General features: G+C 40.9%; 1 protein-coding gene across 2 annotated transcripts in view; it reads left to right on the plus strand.

The window, feature by feature from the left end:
• Positions 1-23695, plus strand: part of NCAM2 (neural cell adhesion molecule 2) — a 545555-nt gene that overhangs the window by 486855 nt on the left and 35005 nt on the right. The window contains exon 16 of one of the 2 annotated variants that reach the window (XM_075910051.2): positions 8043-8379. The exons of the other annotated variant lie outside the window; for it this stretch is intronic. Within the exon in view, the coding sequence (XP_075766166.1) occupies positions 8043-8149 (107 nt within the window). The 3' untranslated portion in view covers positions 8150-8379. Of the gene's footprint in view, positions 1-8042; positions 8380-23695 lie in introns of those variants that run through there. 2 annotated transcript variants of the gene reach the window in all.

Here is a 23695-nt window from a genome sequence, read left to right on the forward strand (position 1 = left end):
CCCAGTGCATCCAAGAAGGTCTTTTTAGCACTGACTCATTTGTTTTCAGACAAATCTAGAGCAAAGAACAAAAGAGAATACATATTTAAGGGAAAGCACTGATAATGTCAGTGTTCTCTGAAACAGGAAATCTGCAAGCAGCCATGCATTTTGGTGCATATAATACAAGTCAGAATTATAACCCCCAGCTTCACAAAATTACCTGCAACCATTGTTGCTTTGATAGACGATGTGATCCCAAAGCAAGAAGGCTAGGGAAAAAACCTAGTTCCTCTAAGAACTTGCACCAGATTACTATCAGAGGGGTAGCCATGTTAGTCTGAATCTGCAAAAGTGGTGAGGAATCCTGTGGCACCTTATAGACTAACAGAAGTGTTGAATCATAAGCTTTCGAGGGCAAAGACCCACTTCGACATGCATCTGACAAAGTGGGTCTTTGCCCACGAAATCTTATGCTCCAACACTTCTGTTAGTTTATAAGGTGCCACAGGACTCCTCACCACTTTCACCAGATTACTGAGGATCTTACAGAGAATATAGCAAACACATAAAAAGGATGCAAAGTGTGTAATCCTAAACAAATGTGCAGTCTACTGTAGAAGCAGAGAGCTAGAAATAACTACATTGGTGATTTTCTAATTAGAAGCCCCTTTGTCAACCACAATCAGAAGAGAACTGAAGGGGAGCAGTTTAGTGGGCAGTAAGACCTTTGGGATATAAAATTCTATTTAAAATGTTAATTGATCAAACTATATATTTAATCAGTTAACTGGCCTATTGCAGCACAATGCAGGTAGGGTTGCCAGATGGTTGAAATAAAAATACCGAACTCCCTCCCCCCCAAAAAAAAATCAGGAAAAAATTCTGTTGGGAGGGGGGAAAGAGAGGGAAACCAAAGTTAATGAGAAAAAAAAAAGACTCCAAACAGCATTAAAACAGCATGTCCCCTTTAAAAGTGAGTGCAGGGATAGGGGAGGATGAGCACTAAAACCGAGAGGAAAGCATTGCTTCCCCTAGGTCTTTTGGCTGGCAGCCATTTTGTGCTGGCAGCCTTGGAGAACCAGGTAAGCACCAGGTCGGGAGAGTGGGGGTGTTGGGAGCCAGGGGAGGCCAGGTGCTGAGTATCTGTAGGGTTGCTAGGTGCCCAGCATTTTCTCCTCCTCGCGAGGGAAAAATTCAGAGAATACCGGACATTTTAGGTGTCTGGTATTCTTTGAATTTTTTACTGGACAGGAGCCGAAAATAATGGATTGTCCGGGTGAATACCGGACACCTGGCAACCCTAACCAGGTGAGGGGCTGCTCCAAGTCGGCAGGGCCTGCCACTGCAGATTGCTCTAGCCAGGCTAGGACAACCCCCCTGTGTGGCAGTGGGGGACAGCTCTGGCTGGATCGGGTACCAGTTAACTGGTTACCCCAGCAAGGTGAATATTTACAGGGTAACTGGTTAACTGTTAATTCTTTACATCCCTAAAAAAGCAAGATAAATGTATACCTGTTTTTGCTATGAATATAAACTCCATGGCTAGGAATCCCATAAGCATTGTATTCTTCGAGAAATTCTTATTCAAAGTGATAACAAGGAATATGTTAAGGTAACAGCTCTTTCCACACAGTGATGTAATAGTCATAGCAAATATGCTGTGATTTGCACTTCAGGGAATCCTACAAAAGAATGCTAAAAATGTGTTGGAAAAAAAGATCATCATCTAGTTACACATGGCATTTACATATTATTCTAACTGAAATGGCAAGCTGTCAGGTAGCTCAGGAATAACTCTGTATACTCCATTTCCTGAGGAAACTCTAATGGTTTTATACTGGGGAGGCTGAAATCACTAACAGACTTTGATAAAACAGCAGTTGATGTGATTCCAGAGGAGAGACAAATTTAAAACAAACAATCTCACACTATTACTATTTGCTATATCCACAGCCAGAGAACGTAGAATATTTGAAAGAAATTTCAGAAAATACCTGCACAACCTTACATAGAATTGTATAATATTGGATGTGGAGGCAACCTTGAAAGGTCATCAAATCCAGTTCCCTGCATTCATGCCAGGGTCAAGAACCGTCTAGATTATTCCTAATATGATTGTCTAACCTGCTTTTAAAAATCTTCAGTGATGGAGATTTCACAGGCTCTGTAGGCAATTTATTCCAGAACTTAACCACCTTATTAGGATAAATTAGAATTACAATAAATTCTTCCCATATAGTGATTCATGAGAATGTTAAACTCTGTGAAATTACAGTAATGAAAAACACCCATATCTTCCCTATCTCTGTGTAGTGAGAAGAGGATCAACTAGTTTCAATAAATTAAAAGATGACCTCATTCTGAAATTAAACCTTTATTTATCTGTGAAAAAGTTGTTATTTTTATATCTGTGCCTCTGTCACTTCTGTTCATCCAAGTCTGAAAACAGACCTGTTGAAATATCAAACAGTGCTAGTATTAGCAGATTTCCAGCACAGATTTCCAGCACAGTTTTGAAGATCCCAGAAGTTTGGATAGGCCAGCCTATTAGTTGTTATTCACATCAAATCTCCAAACATTTTGTGGTTTGTCAGTAAGATTCCAATTCTGCCCAGTTTACTCACAGAGTAGCATATTATTTGGTGAGCAGTCTCATTGATTTCTGTGAGTCAGATTCCATTATTCTTATTTCCATGAGTAGTATTTTACTATATACAGGACATCATTCCTTTCATTGTATAGGTATATTTCCAGGATAAAATATCACTGACTTAGAGTAAGCATGGTGTAATCAGACTCCAGGTAAGTCCACAGAGACAAAAATGAATAATAATTGTGATTACAATGTTATCTAATCATAGTAATGAGATCACAACATTATCTAACAAGAACATTACATTCAAGGTTACTAATCTCCTTTTGAGGTGAACCAAATGCCTGATAACAAATCACAATAGCATACTAACCTCTCGCTCCCTGAAGAAAACTCAGACAATGGTAGTCATAAATGGAGAGCCTTTCAATCGTAACATTCACTAAACATAAAAAATATTCAGCCCGAAGTTGTCAAAAGTTACTAATGATTTTAGAAAAAAAAAATAAAAAACAATGAATGGTCCTGCAGCACCATGATTTTAGTTGTCTTTGTGTGGCAGACTTGAGACATCTTCAGAATGGCTTTATTTTCAGAAAGGACTCCCCCCCTTTTGGTGTCCGACTGAGCACTGAAAATTTCACCACTCTCACTAGTCACTCTGTGAAATAGAGGCATGCAGATCCTCTGAAGTGCCACAAATGCCATTTAAGAGTTCCCTCTCCTGCTCCAGATTATAAATCCCTCTCCCCTTCCAGGTTGTGAGGTCCCTTCCCCCTCCCCAGCTTTTTTAAATAAAAGCTCAATACAGAGTTCATTTTGTTCAAAACCAAACAGGTATCTTTATTAAGAGGTCAGGGAAGAGGTGAAGGAAGGGTTGTGGTAGGGAAGGGATAGGGCAGCAATCCAGAGGCCCCAGTTGGGTAGGCCCTGGGGAGAGTTACTGGGGTCCTTGAGAGAACCTCTCCCTCAGGGCCTCCCAGATGCACACCCCAGCTTGATGGGCCTGGCGGACGGCAGCTGTCCGTAGTTGCAAGAAGGCTCATCCCTCGCAGCCGGCATCTGCCCCTCGCCCCGGGAGGAAGGTCTCCCCCTTCCTTTCCACAATGTTGTGGAGGACACAACATGACACGACCACCTCGGGGATGTTATGCTCCCCCACATCAAGGCAGTTCAGCAAGTACCTGAACCGTGCCTTGAGGAGGAGGCTGAAGGTGCACTCGACCTGGATCCTGGCCTGGTTTGGGTGGACATTAAATTGGTCCCTACTGGGGTCCACGTGTCTGGTATAAGGCTTCATAAGCCTTGGCATGAGGGGGTAGGCTGCTTACGATGCACAATGGCATTTGAATGTCCCCAATCACAAATTCACAGCGGGGGAAGAATGTGCCCACCTCCAGCTTTCCCTACAGGCTAGAGTTCCGAAACATGTGGGCATAATGTGCTCTGCCCGACCACCCCAAAAAATGTCTGTGAACTGTCCACAGTGGTCGACCAGGGCCTGCATTACCACAGAAAAGTATCTCTTGAGATTTATGTATTGGGCTGCTTGATTGGAATATGGGTTCCATCAAAGGCTCCACAGCAGTTCAGGGACCTCAGGGCAGCAAATACGGCTACAGTGGGGTCCATGTCTCCCAGGCGGATGACCCTGTGCAGCAAGATGGAATTGATGGCCCTCACAACCTGAAGGAGACAAACACACACCCAAAACAGAGAATGAGAGAGGGAGTGCCTGAACCCTTGTGTGGTGACCAAGCCCCTTCCCCCCTCAAAATCTCCAGGAGCCACTCCCTATGTGGCCACCCACCCAGCAGCAGGGTTGTGTGAGGGTGGGACTGCAGACCCCCCCCCCCCGGGACAGGGCTTCCCTTCCACTCCCCCCACCTCCCCCTCAAAGAGGTACACAAGCATGCAGCAGAAGCAGAGAAATGGCTGTCGGGGGGAGGGGGGTCCCTTTTAGCACGTATCTCTGCAAGGCTGCCCTAAAGCCCTGGCTGAAGTGGTTCTGGGTGGCCTCTTATGTGAGAGAGAATCCAATGAGTCTGGACACTCTTTTGAAAAAGCACATTGATTTTTCAATGTGCTTTTGTGTGTAGATGCTCTCTTTCGGAAGAAGTTATTTTTGGAAGATCTCTTCCAAAAAAAGCTACTTCCAAAAGAAGCCTACAGTCTAGACGTACCCAAAGTGGAGGCCTATATAGCTCTAGAGAAAGAGACCTTGATTGTCAAGTGGGTCATACAACGTGAAACCTCCCCTTGATAACTAATCATGCACCACTCCCCTGGCTAAATTTCATGAAAGACACACATTGAAGGATTATGAAATGATAATTGGCCTTAAGCCTTTTACATAGTCCACAGGCTAGCAAATAAAGATCAGAGTGGAGATTTCTTTTCTTGAGGTTGGGGACTACATGTCTTGGACTTGGACACCCCAAAACTGAATTTAAGGAGAGGGGGCCCTGGAGTAGATAGAACACATATAGCAGAGAGGAGAACAGGAACAACTGTGGGCTCAGGAAGATCCAAATTGTCAGGCCAGGTGAACGATTCAAATTGGGAATGGTCCAGTTGAATGAGAGAGCCTCAGTTCAGTACAGCGCTGTGATGGGCAAAGAAAAATAGGCTTACACCAGGAGAGTATCCCCAAAAGGAGGACTGCAGCAAGAAACCTGAATCTCTCTACCCTGCAGAGGGCCATGGGCCTTCTTTTGCAAGGGACAGCAAGCTATGACATACCCCAAGGAGGGAGAGAGCTATAGGAAGAGACCTAGAGGAGTGTGTTAGCTGGACCTCAGGTAGAAGATGACTTTTATTGCCCAAGAGAGACCCTTGATCGGAATCCAGTGCAGTGGGAGGGCACAGGTTCCCTGACTGCTGCAACACTGTTAGCAGTCACTTTGCACAAATCTTCCACTTCAACAAAAAGTATGCGTACAAATGTTCAATTTTTCTCCTTACAAATAAGGCAATTTTTAAAAGTTATCATTTGAATAAAAATAGGATTTTAGGCACAACAGAACATTGAAATACTTAACCATAATTTAAATATACAATACTTTCATTCACATAAAGTAGCTGGATTATTAAGTGTAATTGTTAGGATGTTGCTTTACAGTTTAAAAGTCCACTACTCTGACAAATTAGAGATGGCAATTTTAAGCATATTTCTGATGAAAATGTATGTCTGAAAGAGTTATATTAAAAACCTGTCATGAATCAATTATTCTGGCAAGATATACTTAGATACTAAAATCTTAATACAGTAACTTCCATACTTCTCAAGAAAAAAAATACTTCTTTTTTTTCCGGGTTGATTTCTTTAACATTTCATAAAAAAAAATGTTGCTTTTGAATAAGTCTGATAGTCATGACTACTGGAAAGAAAGTAGATATGTTTAAAATGAATACTGCAGACCCACTGTCATGAACCACATATTCTCCAAAACTGGTTGCTTTGGTCACATTATGTTCTTTTAACTAATTTTTCAAGAATTCCCATGGAGTTGGCTTTGGACTGCATGACTGTTTGAGGAATGTCTATTTCTACAACAATCATATACACATTAATACAAAGTTATTAATGTTGTGAACTAAGTTGAAAGTGTACTAAAGACGCTTGATTCAGGTTCAAGCACTGGCTCTTTCACAGATTGCCTGTTTGATCTAGGGCAAGTTCCGTAAATTTCCTGTGCCTCAGTTCCACATCTGCTGAAGAACAGGGTGGGAAATAATACTTCCTAACTCCTACCCTCTTAAAAAAAATACTAACAAAAAACCCCACAAACTCTCCACAGGGCAGGGTGTATTTCCTAACATGTGTTTGTCCAGAACTTTGCATAATGTGGCTCCATCTTCTTGTGGCCTTCATGTGCTACTGCAATTTAAATTATGAGAATAATAATTATAAGAAGGAACTTACAGAGTATAGTTTGGACAATATTTAGCTCTTTTGATTTACTCCTACTTTCACAATTACCACTAAAAAAAAATCAGTTTTTAAGTCCATTGCATTTAATGTGACAAGTGTTATTACTGTCTCTAGACATTCTGCAATTGAATTGTTTTCTACAAATCTTGCTACCTTTCTTATTTTGGTCAATATCCATAACCCCATATTAATTGCTGTTTCATCATGGTTTTTTCCAGAAATCTTAACACGCAGTTGTGTCAATTCAACTATATAAACATTTTGTTTAACTAGACGAAGTTGCATAACTGGGATATAGTTTACATGCCAGAAAAGTAAATATTTCACAGTTAGCTCTGTTACAGGTAGCTCTGATACCAGTAGGATCTGGACACATAATGTCACACATTACACTGAATGGTCATTGAAAATGGCATTTTTATTATTTAATCTCAGGAGATGTGTAATTGGACATGGAATATTTTCCCACTAGTCTGAAAGGCTCCTGTTGCATCCAATATGAATTTAGTGGCCTGTTTGAAATGATTTCATGAGTCTCAAATTACAAGTGAACAAGTGTCCCGTATTACAAAGACCAACTGCACAAAGTGGCACTCTTGTAGCAGTCTCAACTTAAGACCTGGGTGAATTATTTTACACAATCAATTTATTTAGCAAGCCTAGCTTTTCTTTGTGAACATGAATGAGCCATGAACAGACACTTCACGTTTATGAATGTTCATTTTTCACAATTGTACAACAATTGATGTAAGTGAAAATATTTCAGTCTTTGGGTTGCTCTTTACTGTTGCTTCAACTATCCAATGTTTGAAAATGTTGGGTGACTGTTTCCTGATTTAGGATGTTTGACAAACATTCCACCATAAATACTCAGTTATAAATACTCAAGTAAAGATGAATTGATCTTTCTTTCCACAGACATTCTTCCAAACAAAAATGAGCTCATTTAAGTTGTTGCGGAAGTGAATAAAAAGGGTTATATATATAGTGAAGTGAAATATTTCCTTAGCTCTGTTTAGGATGGAGATGATAGATTGAGGACACAATTGAGCAAAACACTTAGATTTGCTTAATGAGACTGCTCGTAGGCGTAAAATAAAGAACATATATATCTACTGTGATGGATTAGGTCCTGAAGCATGGAGAGTGAAAATCCTTCGCCCCTCATGCCCATGAAAATGATTCCCCAGAGCAATGTTCTCACAGATTATCAGGCCAGCGTGGGAAAGCATGTATTTCTTCTATTCCAGTGCTACTCCTTCTGTGGATTAAACATTTTGATATGCAGTTTTGTCCCTCTTGTAACTTCAGAAGCTCTCATCTTTCACTTTAAAAAGTACAACTTGGTCAGCATAGGTTGTTTTTACTGTTGAGAAGCTGTTTCTGGGTCTTTGACATTGTGTAAATATTGCATTAATTATTTTTTCTCTTTGTCTTTCCCACCCTTGCTTTTTTATTTTAATTTCACAACCTTTCCACTTTGTTTCTCAAATTTACATTTCTAATTTTCTATAACAATCTTCATCAATGCAGATAGATGCTGTGAAGTCACTAAAGGTAAAAATGGAAGCCAGTCATGGCAGCAGAATGCTGCTGGTTTTTCTTTCATTATAGCTATAGGTCTGTTGTGCATGTTTTGATATTATTGATTAGAAAAGCAGTGTTTTATTCTTTTCCCTGGCAATGTTATTTTAAGGGAGAAAATAAATAAAAACATGGATAAAAATTGGACTTTCTGGAGCTCTTCTAATATGTACGTTTCCAGTTACTACCATAATGTAAATAATTGATCAATCAATGCACAAAAAAACTCACAAGTGGCTTTTTGTGAAAATAGGAACTATAATCTCAAACAAACATAAAGTGACAATGATTGACTATTCTTCTGTGTTAATAGTTTTATTCTTTTTTTCAGTTATATTTTGTTTACCTAAGAAACATGTGTACAGACTTTTGTATGTCATTGTGGATGCTGTGGGTTCTCATGTTTGTCATGTATCTGTATTTCCTGAAAGCATTTTGATCTCATATCTACACCCTGTACATGTAATTCCATTTGAAGGGTTTTTATATATTATTTATTCTTTCAGATATTCTGCTTCATTAGCTCCTTTTGTGGTATTTAAATCTAAGATTATGCATGGTACTTTGTTTTATGCTTTAACAATGGCTTTGTTTTAAAGCATTCATTCCCTATCTCAGTTAAGCTTTATATATTTCCCTACTTAATCTATTTTACCTTCTATTTTTCCTCCATATCAAAATGCTCTATCTACATAATAGGTCCCTCAGTTATATCCCAAGGTGATGACCATTTACTGCTCCCAAGCCTGTTTTAAAAAGGAAAGCTTCCATTCCCAACCATTAATTTCATAGCGTGTATTGGTTGTGAAAGACAAGTCCAGAATTCTTTATCTTGTACTTTAACAAAGAATAGCAAACATAGTTATGACTCATATGAACTTTTTATTGCACAGTTGACATACTGCTGCTCTGTCCTCAGCAGGGAGCTGCTTCCTAAATTGAGGGTAGAGTGCCCCTCCCCCAGCCAGGCAGCTTGGTAGGGGAGCTCTGAGCCTCTGGGTGGGCTGGGCTTATTAAGCAGCTGTCACACAGCTTAGAGAAAACCTTGCTCCTCTGCTATCACAAATAATTCTGCTATTGGACACAGACATTTAGGATTAACAATGAAATAATGAGCAGGTGCACAGAATCTGATGAACTTGAAGCTATTTAAAGACCCACTGAAGCATAATGGGTAACTCAGTAGAACCCTAATGGGAGTTAAATCTGTCTTTTAGGAGGCAAGCTGAGTTTCTTTAGTCTCCAGGGAACTTTGACACTTGTACTTCTTCCCCCTAATCCTGGGACCAGGGCTCACTTTAGGGGCCTACAATCGTGACAAGCACTGATATTCCTGGGCACCAAACCATCACATTTGAGTTCCAAATCTGTCTGTTTCTATGACAATGGAGTTTTGGGCGAGTGTTTGATTTTTTAAAATTTTTTACTTTCCCCAATTGTCTAGTGGTGGTGGGCCCTCAGTACTAGACAAATCTTGAAGTTACATTAGAGACATTTCAGGGAGACTGGTAATTTATATCAAGTTGTCTAGTGCAGCTGGGGATTCATGGGGTATAAGGACATCAAACACCACTCATTGTCCCTGGTCATACCTTCTACAGCAGGGGTGAATAAGAGTGAGTTAAGCTGTTGCTACATTTATTCTGTGTAGCATCAGAGTAGGGAGAAAGATCTGGCCTAATGAAGTCACAATTTTTCAGTAAGAGGCGAATCAAGCACAATATGTTCTTGGTGTATTTTTCGGACTAGGTTCACACAGTAGTGTCCTGCGATCATATAGAGATATATGGATTGGACTGTAGTATAGTTTGAGAAATCAGTCTTTAAAACATTAATAAAGTAGGATCATTGTATAGTAAATTGGAATATGACTTATTAGAAGAAGGAGCAGCGAAGTAGAAAGAATGAAAGTGCTTAGAGACAAAATAAGTGCCATATACATTCACCAGCTTTCAGATTATAACTCAAATATGTATAATATACATACACATTTAAGTTCTAACAACAAAAATGTATCAAATTGTATGTGTATATAATATAATTTGGTACATTGCTGTTATTAGGAATTAATTAGGTAAGTACATTTGTTCTTCTAATGTACAGATTAGAGCTCCCTGGTCCAGCACCCTCGAGACCTGAATGGTCCCAGATGGGGGATTTTTCCAGACCAGGGCAGGTTATTTCTAGGACCCCTTCCCCCCCCCCCCCCTCCCAGCTTCCTGACTGTCCCCTGTAGCTTAGCTGAGCCACGCACCCTCACCTGCAGCCCAGCTGAGCTGCACGCCAGGTCCCTACCCACTGCCCCCAGCAGTCCAGCTGAACCATAAACTGGCTCACACATTAATTATGCTAATGAGGTTAAGCGATATTCCATGCTTTGCCTCACTTTCATATTTTTTGCACAAAACTGGGGCAGTGGAGACATAGCCTCGTACTTTTATATGTATAATGGACATTCCACAGATAAATATAAACAGTTGCTAACTAAATATAAACAAACACTGCAGTAAAGTCCAATTTCAAGTCTATAATGAAGTTAGAAAACTGATCATATTGAAGTCGAACTCCTGAAATATTAACTTTATATATAAAAAGAACATTTACATCAGTTAATCTAATGTAATAACATAATTGATATATAGTATGTAAATAACCAAATTCAACTGCATTATTTTCTGAGCCAAATCCAAAATCATGATACTGTCAACATGACGGCCTATCATTGTTCAGGTGTTGAAATAAGTAATTAAGTGTAAAACCAACTAATGGTTTAATACCGTAGAACCTCAAAATTATGAGCACCTCAGGAATGGATGTTGCCAGCAATTAAAATGCTTGTAACTCTAAACAAAGTTTACAACTGAACACTGACTTTGTAAAACTTTGAAACTTTTCTAAAACAGCATTTGTCTTCTGCATAGTAATCTTAATTTTAATTTAACAAGCATAGACTCAGTTTCATTATTTAATAGCTTTTTTTCCTTAGACTACCTCCAGACTGTATCCCTCTGTCAGCAGAGGGATGCAAATAAAGCACTTTGAAAGTGCAAATGATCATGGGATTTAAATATCGAAGGCTTCATTTGCATACTCACGTTCCAGTGCTGTGCCGATCAGCTGTTTGAATTGTGTTCCTGCTTGCATAGGCTGCACCCCATTTTTTTCAGCTCCTAATAAATCTCAGAAGAGCCAACATAATATGAACCATTATTACCTGGGCCTTGCCTTCCACATGGAAGGCTCCCAGTGGTATTATTCACCAGATGTATATTTAAATTACATTTTGGTTGAAATCCTGGTCATACTGGAATCAATGGAAATTTTACTATTGACTTTGATGGGACCAGGATTTTACCCATAGAAAAACCTGTATAATTTCTAACAATAAATGTTAGCTATATTTAGAGAATAGATCTAGATCAAAGGTAAACATTTTTGCATAAGCATAAACCTACTATATATAAGTAAATCTCCTAGGAACACACAATTCATTGGTATGGAATGCACTCTGTACATTGGTATTACAAACAAGGGTGCATTTCACCTTTACAGGAGTCACAGTAATTGTGCAAAACCTAATATCCCTCCAAAGCCAATCCTTTAACCAGTGCATGTTCCAAATAGTCTGCATTTTATTTTTAATAGATAGTTCAACTCTTTGACTTCAAACATATAATTCCATAGAAAATTAGTTAATATTAATGATTCTGTACATGTGTCTCCAGGGAAGGAAATGTTTTCTTTTCATAAAGAGTAAAATTACTTTGGTAAATTAAGTGTAATTATGTGAATCTGTAAGAGATGGACATGGAAATATTGCTATGGCAATCTGAATTGAAAGCATATGAGTTTCACAGCCAATAGTGTATATATACACTTGTGATATCAACCTGTGTGTTAACAAATTAATGATATTTTATAGGGTATCAGTCTTCTTTTGATGGATACCAATTTACTCTTTGTATGCTATAGGTAAAAGTAAATTGGTAAAGACAATTGGTAAAGAGAATATTAGAAAGAAAATTTAAGATTTGAGAAATTAACACACAAACAGCATGGTTATTTTAGAACTCGACTTTTTAAGCAACAGCAGCTGTTATAAATTACTTTCTATTGACTAGGTCTAAAAACAACTTGTACAACTAAGCTAAAAAGTGTGTATGCAAAAAGCAGTTGTATTAGGCCAAATTCCTGCACAAACTTATTCATATTCTTAACTTTATGCAGCTGAGTTGTCTCACTGAAGTCAACTCACTCATATGTTTAAAATCAGCACATATGTACATGTGTGCACTACTCGGGCCTTAGCAACTTACCTAAAGATTATTAATAGTTTTTTTCCAGGCACTGGGTTTGAAAATTGTTAGAAACACCCATTTTTACACCTTTATTTTATATGGTGTTTATATATAATACTTAATCCTGAGCAAAACTACATTTGGCATTGTTATGTAGCATTATGGGTACTCTAACTAATTCTATTAAAATGAAGAGTATAAAATATTTATTTTACAAAACAAATGTGCATATTTTCTGAATAGGGAAATAGTTATTTTTATTAGGCATGCCATTTTTATCAGGATGCACAGTAACAGAATTGTAACAAGCTAAGCAAACTTGTTCAATACTGTTTTATTGAAAATGTTATCTATTGTGTGTGCACGCTGACGCTATGAAAAGTACTTTAAGTGCTACCATCTCTTTCAATTTCTATTGCCTAAAAGCACTCTAAGTATACAGTTTCTGGGAGTTTAATAATTTAATTTGTGAAACATTTAACCTTTAATTTTTCATCCCATTCTTTACACTGTGATTATGCTCCATTGGCTTTTCCTGTGCATTCAGTCCTGTCATCCCAGCTTGTTCCCTGAAGAATGTGTCCATAGTGTACATATAATGTCCCACAGCATCATTATAGAAATAATGTCCAGCAGTAAATGTAACTTTATGCATGTCTTTCATTTGTTCTTCAACGTCCATTTTATTTTATGTAACCTTTTCTCTCTCCATTTTTGTAATAAAGAAAATTGAATGAAGACATCTTTACATGTATTTTCTTTATTACTGCTGAACATCTTTTGTCCTTGTTCTATATTTACTTTATATCATATTTGGCTAAATATAACAGAATTCTGAACTTCATGGATAACACCAATATTTTATCACCAAAGTGATTATAAATATATATATATTAAAAAAATCAATTTCCCATATTTGTATTTTGGCTTGTTAGGTGGTTGCTATACTACTCTGCCAGAGGAACAATTATGAAGCTACTACTGGTCTGTTCCTTGAGATGATTACAGTTGTCCTAGAAACAGAAAAAAATGGTATCCCCTCTTAGGTCTTGGCTACACACACGAGTTATACCATTATAACTGTACAGTATAAAAGTGCTTTATTCAGTATAGCTTATTACCATATGAAAAAAGGAACAAGCTATATATGTAAAAGGTTTGTTTATACCAGCATAAACGCATTCACACTAAGGATTCTATCAATGGAATTATTATTGTGAAAATAAAAATCACACTCTGTAGCCAAAATAGTTACACAATAAAAAAAAAACTGTGTGGATTAGGTTTTATAGAATTTGTGTAATAGAATTTAGGATTTAAATTATGCTGACGAGCTCATAACTATTTGTATCTACCTCAACTTTAGTTAGCTGGCAGAAAATCCCACTGAACCCTTAAATCCAAACACACACACACACACACACACACACACACATTCATTAATATTAGCCATCTCCACGTTTCAGGCCTTCTTACTGTGTTCTCTCTGAATAATATTGTCATCTAATACGATATTGCTAAGTAAAACTATGTGGAGTGCAAACACCATGATTTGGGATCAACAGTTGTCAAGACAAAGGTATTCCCCATTTTCTTCTTTTAATAATAATATAACACTTATATAAAACCATACCTTTTCAAAACCCTGCCCAAACATTGTCTAATCCTTTCAACACTTCCATGAAATAGATAGGTAAAGATATTGTTTGCAATTTAAAGTTGAGAAACCAAGACAAAAGTTTAGTCACTTACTTAGGACTACATAATGAATCATGAGGTGATGATACCAAAGTTACCCTAATTGGATATAGTGTAGGGCTGTGTCTACACTGGACCTCTTTTCCGGAAAAGGGATGCAGATGAAACAAGTCGGAATTGCAAATGCAGAATGGATTTATATTTTCCTCATTGCAGTTGCATGAACATGGCTGCCGCTTTTTTCTGGTTCGGGGCTTTGCCGGAAAAAAGCGCCAGAGTAGACGGGAATCTTTCAGAAAATAAAGCCTTTTCTGAAAGGTCCCTTATTCCTTTTAAAATCAGGAATAAGGGACCTTTCGGAAAAGGCTTTATTTTCCGAAAGATCCCCGTCTAGACTGGCGCTTTTTTCTGGCAAAGCCCCGAGCCGGAAAAAAGCGGCAGCCATGTTTATGCAAATGCAGCGGGAAAAATGTAAATCCCCGCTGCATTTGCAATTCCGACTTGTCTCATCTGCATCCCTTTTCCGGAAAAGGGGTCCAGTGTAGACACAGCCTAGGGGTTTCGGGGCTGGTTTTATGTTATTCTCTCCTAGCTTCCCATTGGAGGAAGCATGTAGGAAGGAGAAGAGGTCATTTCTAGAGGCAGGTGTGTTCTAAAGATCCTCAACTGCCAAATGGCTCTTGTTGCACCTCGATGTAATGAGGGGCAGCCTACACTCATTATCTATCTATCTATCTATCTATCTATCTATCTATCTATCTATCTATCTATCTATCTATCTATCTATCTATTAGTCTGTCTGTCTGAGTCCATCTGCCTGTCTGTGAGTCCATTTGTTCAAAAACTCCTCCTAAATGTTAACAGCTGGAACCACCAAATTTGGTATACAGCTTCCTCTTATTCTAACTTAAAGCAAAATCAGGGTTTGGTTCTGTCAGGGAAATGGGAAATGCCTGGAGTGTGATTGTTTTCTGTAACATGGAAAGGCAGGAGTTGATCGGGGCACACAATACTACACAGTCATCCCGGGGGCAGTCAGAGCAGGGGACAGCTATACTACAGACTGACCCCTGGAGGCAGCTGCAGACAAGGCTTGCCATCTTCAAAGCCAAAAGCCCAGGTAAGTGGCACCCCACCCCAAACCTTGCCTCCATAGCCCTCCCCCTAGTGCTTAATGTAGGGGGCAGATGGAAGCCCAGCCAAACCCACAGCTCCACCCTCTGGCCCTCCTCTAAGGTGGCCCCTGCAGACCAGGGTAAAACTTTTAGTGAGATGATATAGGTGGCTTAGAGCCATCTTTTCTCCTTCTTGTGCTGAAGTACAACTCTGGTGCTTCTGAGGATCCAGGTCTAGAACTCAAATCTTTGTGTTAGTGACTGAAATCATGTGTGTCCTCATCCATCAGGAGGTGGTTTAAGGATTTGCACTGAAGAGGTATCAATATGAAATGCCAGGTCCTACAAGCATTGCATAACTGAAACTCCCACGGAAGTAAATAGACATGGACACATGCAGGGCTTGAAGATGCTGTCTCTGTGTTAGTATTTAAGACCCCAGTATCTTCCTTTCATGATATTTTCTGTTCAGTCTTTATTGCTGTTTTTTCAGGCTATGAAAACCATCGGGGCAATCCAAAAATGTTTGCTCTTAATAAAAGTTATGGCATCATGTCCACTTGTAAATTTGCCCTTAAAATAAAAACATCAGAAATAAAAAAATGTGGAAGTATGATAGACTAATTTCAATTCCACTTTGTATATCAAAACTCTCTAGATTATGGGTGTCACTTCCTAGTTCTATGATATCTTTAGTCACTTCCTAGTGGTAAAAAGAGTAAAATTTATACATAGCTCAGCTACACTCCTAGAATACTTCTATCTTTCTATTTTGCATCATCTTAAATGGGACAGTATTGTGTCACTGCTACTTAAACAAATGGATCATTGAAATCAGTCAGAAGTCCTATTTAAAGACTGATGGCATGATATTGCCCAAGAGATTATTTCCTCTTTCCTCAGCAAATTCACTCTTATAGGTATACTAGTCAAAAAAAGTGTTTTCTCAGCATAGATGTGGCGTGAATTTTCCCCAATAAATAGCTTTTTTTTAAATCTGGCATTTTCCCCTAACATAGGGGATGTTCTGAGGAAGAAAGTAAATGATGACCTCTGTAATTGACTCCTCTATGCAGATGTATATGTATGGTTTTAAGGAGAGATGTGCCGCACTACCTTACATATAATTGATGTAATTCATACATGACTGTCTAACTAGCCCTAAAAGTCTCAGGGGGTAGCCTTAAAAAATTATTCCTATAGCACCTTAGATACTCATAAATTATACTCTATATATGTTAGTCTCTAAGGTGCTACCGGATTATTCATTAACTAGCGCTAATTAAGTATCAGAGGGGTAGCCGTGTTAGTCTGAATCTACAAAAGCGACGAAGAGTCCTGTGGCACCTTATAGACTAACTGAAGTGTAGGAGCATAAGCTTTCGTGGGCAAAGACCCACTTCGTCAGATGCATGTAGTGGAAATTTCCAGAGGCAGGAATAAATATGCAGGCCAGGATCAGGCTGGAGATGACGAGGTGGATCCAATCAAGGAGGATGAGGCCCACTTCTAGCAGCTGATCTGGAGGTGTGAATTCCAAGAGAATAGAAGCTACTTTTGTAGTTAGCAAGCCATTCACAGTCTTTGTTTAATCCAGAGTTGATTGTGTCAAACTTAAAGATGAACTGTAGTTCAGCGGTTTCTCTTTGAAGTCTGGTCCTGAAGTTTTTTTGCTGCAGGATGGCTACTTTTAGATCTGCAATTGTGTGTCCAGGAAGATTGAAGTGTTCCCCTACAGGTTTTTGTATGTTGCCATTCCTAATATCAGATTTGTGTCCATTGATTCTTTTACGTAGGGACTGTCCTGTTTGGCCGATGTATATAGCAGTGGGGCATTGTTGGCACATGATGGCATATATTACGTTGGTGGATGTGCAGGAGAATGTACCAGTGACAGTATGGCTGATCTGGTTAGGTCCTGTGATGGTGTTGCTGGTGTATATATGTGGGCAGAGTTGGCACCGAGGTTTGTTGCAAGGATTGGTTCCTGAGTTCGAGTTATTATGGTGCGGTGTGTAGTTGCTGGTGAGAATATGCTTCAGGTTGGCGGGTTGTCTGTGGGCAAGGACCGGCCTACCTCCCAAGGCCTGTGAGAGCGAGGGATCATTGTCCAGGATGGGCTGAAGATCACTAATGATGCGTTGGAGAGGTTTTAGCTGTGGACTATAGGTGATGGCCAGTGGTGTTCTGTTGGTTTCTTTCTTGGGCTTGTCCCGTAGCAGGAGGCTTCTGGGTGCACGTCTGGCTCTGTCAATCTGTCTCCTCACTTCCTCGTGTGGGTATCGCAGTTTACAGAATGCTTGTTGAAGGTCTTGTAGGTGTAGGTCTCTGTCTGAGGGGTTGGAGCATATGCAGTTGTACCTCAGTGCTTGGCTGTAAACAATGGATCGTGTGGTGTGTCCGGGATGGAAACTGGAGGCATGCAGGTAAGTATAGCGGTCGGTAGGTTTTCTGTATAGGGTGGTATTGATATGACCGTCACTTATTTGTATCGTGGTGTCCAGGAAATGGACCTCCCGTGTAGATTGGTCCATGCTGAGGTTGATGGTGGGGTGGAAGCTGTTGAAATCATGGTGAAATTCTTCCAGAGTCTCCTTCCCATGGGTCCAGATGATGAAGATGTCATCGATGTACACTTCCCAAACAAACACAGGAACAAATCGACACACCTTTAGAGCCCCGACCAGGGTTGTTCTATCTATTACCCAAGATCCACAAACCTGGAAATCCCGGACGCCCCATCATCTCGGGCATTGGCACTCTTACTGAAGGACTGTCTGGCTATGTGGACTCTCTGCTCAGACCCTACGCCACCAGCACTCCCAGTTACCTTCGTGACACTACGGATTTCCTGAGAAAACTACAATGCATAGGTGATCTTCCAGAAAACACCATCCTAGCCACCATGGATGTAGAGGCTCTCTACACAAACATCCCACATGCAGATGGAGTACAAGCTGTCAGGAACAGTATTCCTGATGATGCCACAGCACAACTGGTGGCTGAACTCTGTGAATTTATCCTCACACACAACTATTTCAGATTTGGTGACAACATATACCTCCAGACCAGTGGCACTGCTATGGGCACCCGCATGGCCCCACAATACGCCAACATTTTTATGGCTGACCTGGAACAACGCTTCCTCAGCTCTCGTCCACTTACACCCCTTCTCTACCTACGCTACATCGATGACATCTTCATCATCTGGACCCATGGGAAGGAGACTCTGGAAGAGTTTCACCATGATTTCAACAGCTTCCACCCCACCATCAACCTCAGCATGGACCAATCTACACGGGAGGTCCATTTCCTGGACACCACGATACAAATAAGTGACGGTCATATCAATACCACCCTATACAGAAAACCTACCGACCGCTATACTTACCTGCATGCCTCCAGTTTCCATCCCGGACACACCACACGATCCATTGTTTACAGCCAAGCACTGAGGTACAACCGCATATGCTCCAACCCCTCAGACAGAGACCTACACCTACAAGACCTTCAACAAGCATTCTGTAAACTGCGATACCCACACGAGGAAGTGAGGAGACAGATTGACAGAGCCAGACGTGTACCCAGAAGCCTCCTGCTACGGGACAAGCCCAAGAAAGAAACCAACAGAACACCACTGGCCATCACCTATAGTCCACAGCTAAAACCTCTCCAACGCATCATTAGTGATCTTCAGCCCATCCTGGACAATGATCCCTCGCTCTCACAGGCCTTGGGAGGTAGGCCGGTCCTTGCCCACAGACAACCCGCCAACCTGAAGCATATTCTCACCAGCAACTACACACCGCACCATAATAACTCGAACTCAGGAACCAATCCTTGCAACAAACCTCGGTGCCAACTCTGCCCACATATATACACCAGCAACACCATCACAGGACCTAACCAGATCAGCCATACTGTCACTGGTACATTCTCCTGCACATCCACCAACGTAATATATGCCATCATGTGCCAACAATGCCCCACTGCTATATACATCGGCCAAACAGGACAGTCCCTACGTAAAAGAATCAATGGACACAAATCTGATATTAGGAATGGCAACATACAAAAACCTGTAGGGGAACACTTCAATCTTCCTGGACACACAATTGCAGATCTAAAAGTAGCCATCCTGCAGCAAAAAAACTTCAGGACCAGACTTCAAAGAGAAACCGCTGAACTACAGTTCATCTTTAAGTTTGACACAATCAACTCTGGATTAAACAAAGACTGTGAATGGCTTGCTAACTACAAAAGTAGCTTCTATTCTCTTGGAATTCACACCTCCAGATCAGCTGCTAGAAGTGGGCCTCATCCTCCTTGATTGGATCCACCTCGTCATCTCCAGCCTGATCCTGGCCTGCATATTTATTCCTGCCTCTGGAAATTTCCACTACATGCATCTGACGAAGTGGGTCTTTGCCCACGAAAGCTTATGCTCCTACACTTCAGTTAGTCTATAAGGTGCCACAGGACTCTTCGTCGCTAGCGCTAATTAGTTTTTCAAGTCCTGTAATAACTGTGCAGATACAGAGTTGAGTACCCTACTAAAGCAGTGGTACCTTCTTTTCAAACATATTATATTTAGCCAGATTATTATTCTAAGAAGGTCAAGGAGCCACAATCAGTACTCTGAGGGATGCTGTGATCAGGCTTTTCCAGCTAATATGTTGCCCACTGGAACAAAATAGAAGCAACCTGCCCAGGGGCACATAATCAGAGAGTTGCTTGTTGAGTTTCCAGTGTCTTCTCTTTCCCACATCTCCTGGGCTGCCCCAGATGACAGTGTGGAAAAGGAAAGCCATTCTTTGCAAGGCATGAGGCTCAGGCAGAACTAATCAATTGTCTGTTTGGCTCTTTCTGGGAGCTCTCACAGTTTAGTAGGGAAGCAGGTAGTTGAACAATCAAGGGAATGTCTATAGTACAACAACAGCCTAGAGTTAGAAGACCACAAGTTAGCAGATCCTGCATTTGTTAACCTGAGGCTTGATTGTCTACACTTATTTGTAACCCCAGTCCAACTGGACTTGTGCTGCAGGAATCTGTCAAAAGTATCCCATAATCACACTGGCTAAATGTATTTCTCTGGAAAGGCAAGTTTGGTGTCCAGTCAAGTTATCCCATGCTGCACCACAAAGGACATCTATGCTGCATTATGCAAGCCCAAATTTAACCACCCATCTTCCAGACTTCCTAATGCTCTTCCAATATGCGGCCACAGTAGCACTTTGTTTATGGCTCACTGTGGGAACCTTGACTCTCCACCAAACTTGGCTTCAATTCATCTACATTGCAAAGCAACAGATCTTCCCTGACTCCAGGCTTGACTGAGTTTCAGACTCGCCAACCCACTGAGGTCTTGGTACAGAGCCCTGATTTAGTTAAATTTTTCTGCACAGCAGGACTAAACTCAAAATAAACTATGCAACTTGAGCTATGCTAATTATGTAGCTAAAATTGAAAAAAGCTTATTTCGACTTTTGCCACTGTTTACACAGCAGTTATTTCAAAATAGAGTACTCTTCCCCTGTCTTCCCTTACTCCTCATATAGTGAGGTTTACAGAAGTCGGAGTAAGAAGCCCATGATTTCAAAATAATGGACTTGCTCTATAGTTGCACACTACATTATTTTGGAATAACTGACGTTATTCCAGAATAACGCTGCTGTGTAGACATTGCCTTTGTATGTAGCTGGAAGAGAGTTAAGTTTGAACCTGAGTTTGAACCCTGGGCTTAGGTTCACTTCTTTCTTCCCTGTGATGCAGTAAGTATTCACTGGCAGGAGCTGCTGAGCTTCTGCATAAAGGAAAAACCCACGGCTGCATGGAGTGTGCTGTTACCAGATTTGCCCAATACTCTGGGGTATGCTCATTTATCAGGGTTACCCTTATGGGACTGGGGGAAGGTTAACAGTTCTATCAGTGTGCTGTTGGTGCTTACTTGGGCCCTCATATGGAGCTGAATTCTCCCTGCTGCCAATTCCCCCTCCCACTGGAGTTCTCCTGCAGGAACTAGGTTCCTCAGGATGGGGTTCTTCCCACCTTAGCAACACACACAGACACTCACACCCACTAATCAGAGCACGTCTGAGAGGACTGGGTACTCAGCACTCACAAGCTGACCCCCTCATATGTCCCTGGACTCAGCTGGCTGGGTTTCACAGCAATGCCACACTGCACCCTCATGTGCCTTTGGACTCCGTGGGCTGGATTAAACAGCACTTTAAGCTGCCATCCTCATAAGCCCCCAGGTTCAGCACCCCCTATCCCCACTTTCACACCACAGTCATTCACAGGTAAACCACACGATGAGCAAACCCCACAGGATTTTGGGCACTACAGGGATCTTTTGCTTGGGTACAAGAAGCGTTGTTGCAGAGCGAATGGGGAAGCCAAAGCAACACCCCTTAAGGAAGAGTGAGCAAAAGAGAAAGAAAGAGAGAGAAGCAACCAGTTTAACAATGAAAGTGATTTATTTCTGATTAGTGAATAGATATCAAACAGTTACAATATTAAATCTAACAATTACAATATTAAATCTAAATTGAAGCTGATTACACATGTTAGGTAACCATATAACAGTTTACACAGGGCAGGGTCAGGAGGCTATGCTTAGAGAGATAGTTGAGAGAGAGAAAGAGAAAGAGAGAGAGAGAGAGAGACCTCACCACTCCACGGAGCTTGCACTGATCGGGGTTCCCAGATGATGATGGTAGCCGGGGGTCCAGAGGGCAGGAGAAAAGCAGGACAGAGCCCCCAGCACGATCAGACAGGAGATGAAGAAGTCTCAATGGAACTGATGCAGTTTAAGTCCAGGTATCAGAACAGTTTTCTTGGGGCAAGGATAGGAGTTTTATAGAGATAGTTCAAAGAGAAAGAGGAGAGACAATAGAGACTGATCACACCTGGTTATGGGTGATGTTCCTTGAACGAGCTCACAATGCAACTTGGCAGTTTCAGTATTTTAGATGTCAATAGGATCATTACTAGAATTGGTCTGATAATGACTAATTTGGGTGTGAGCAGGCTTAGGTTCATTAGCATCTGGAGCAGGGATTTCCCATCAGGCAGTGCTTCTCTGCTTTCAGTGTCCCATAGTTCAGTGCGGTTCCTGCCTTGGAAGAGCTGCTCTCCATTCTGTATGCTAATGAGATGTCCCTCTGTTCCATCCTTAATGTAAATGAGGCTGGGGTGTTTCCTTAATTGTATCACCCTTGTCTGAAGCAGTTTAGGTGTGTCTTCCCTGGCCTTTTCTTTGCTTTGTCTTTGATTCTAGCAGAGGCCTGAGGGAGGGGGATGGTTTTCCATGAGTGTCACTCCCTGACTCCCCAAGAGCACAAGGCTGACAGGTGACCATGTTCTGGTTCCCCAATAATCACAGAGCTGGTGGGTAACAGTGCCCAGGTCAGAGCAAAAGTGCTTCTGGGACTTCAGGGGAGCCATGTGGGGATGTGGTGCCAAAGATAACTCAGAACTTTATTTTTAAATATCAAAAGTTAATAATGTTCCATCCAGGAAAGCATTTCAGTTCTTGTTAGCACAGTCATCCTCAAGAGTTACCAGTGGGACTCCTCTGAACTGGCCTCTGAAACCCCTATGCCATTCTGGCTATTTCATTTACCTCCATTTTAAAATCATTTTTATTGCCCGAGTGGTGTAAAAAGACTACAGTGTAAATGAGAATAAAGGTTTAATTTGGTTTTAAAACATTCGTAAAGGACAATCTGTGCCTGAAAAATAGAGGATAAATACATTTGGAAATACTGCTTATCTACAAGAGATAATTATGTTGTATACCGGGGTGGCCAACCATTCTCAGCAAAGAGCCAAAATAGCAGTGGATCCAGCGTGAAGAGCCAGGGCAAAGTTGTCAAGGGGAGGGGAAAAAAAGGACTGCTTTTTGGCCACATTAGGCTCCTGCTGGCCAATACCATCTTTAATTCTACATCTTTCATGGCCATGCCAGATGGCTCCCCTACCCAGGTCAGCGCAGGGAGCTGGGAGGAGAGGGCCATTTTTGGGGGCACAGGGGCAGCTTACAAGCCATGGGAGGGAGGGGGAGAGGAGAGGCTTCCCGAGCCACACCTGGGGGTGGGGGAGAAGAGCCATGTGTGGCTCACAAGCCTTGGGTTGGCCATGGATGTTGTATACAATTCAAAGGAAAGACCCTTTTGGATTTACAAGAAAAGCATAACATTCTTGACAAGCATAATTTCTGATGTTCACAGCCCAGACACTGTATCAGTTCTAAAACTGACACGCTCATCCATGAAAGTGAAAAGATCAACACCTCATCTACCCACATTGTCTGTCATTTACAACACATACTTCCATCTCATAGCCCGTCATTGAAGTCAATAAGAGTTATGCAACTGACTGAAATGTCAGCTGGTTTATAGCCATAAATAGCAATGAGCTACAGATTGAACCTCTTTAAATCAGGACTTTTTGGTCCAGCAACATCCATGGTTCCGCTGGACCATGG

This window comes from Pelodiscus sinensis, chromosome 1 (genome assembly GCF_052426305.1).
Source record: "Pelodiscus sinensis isolate ZL-2025 chromosome 1, ASM5242630v1, whole genome shotgun sequence".
In the NCBI taxonomy this organism is placed as follows: Eukaryota; Metazoa; Chordata; order Testudines; family Trionychidae; genus Pelodiscus; species Pelodiscus sinensis.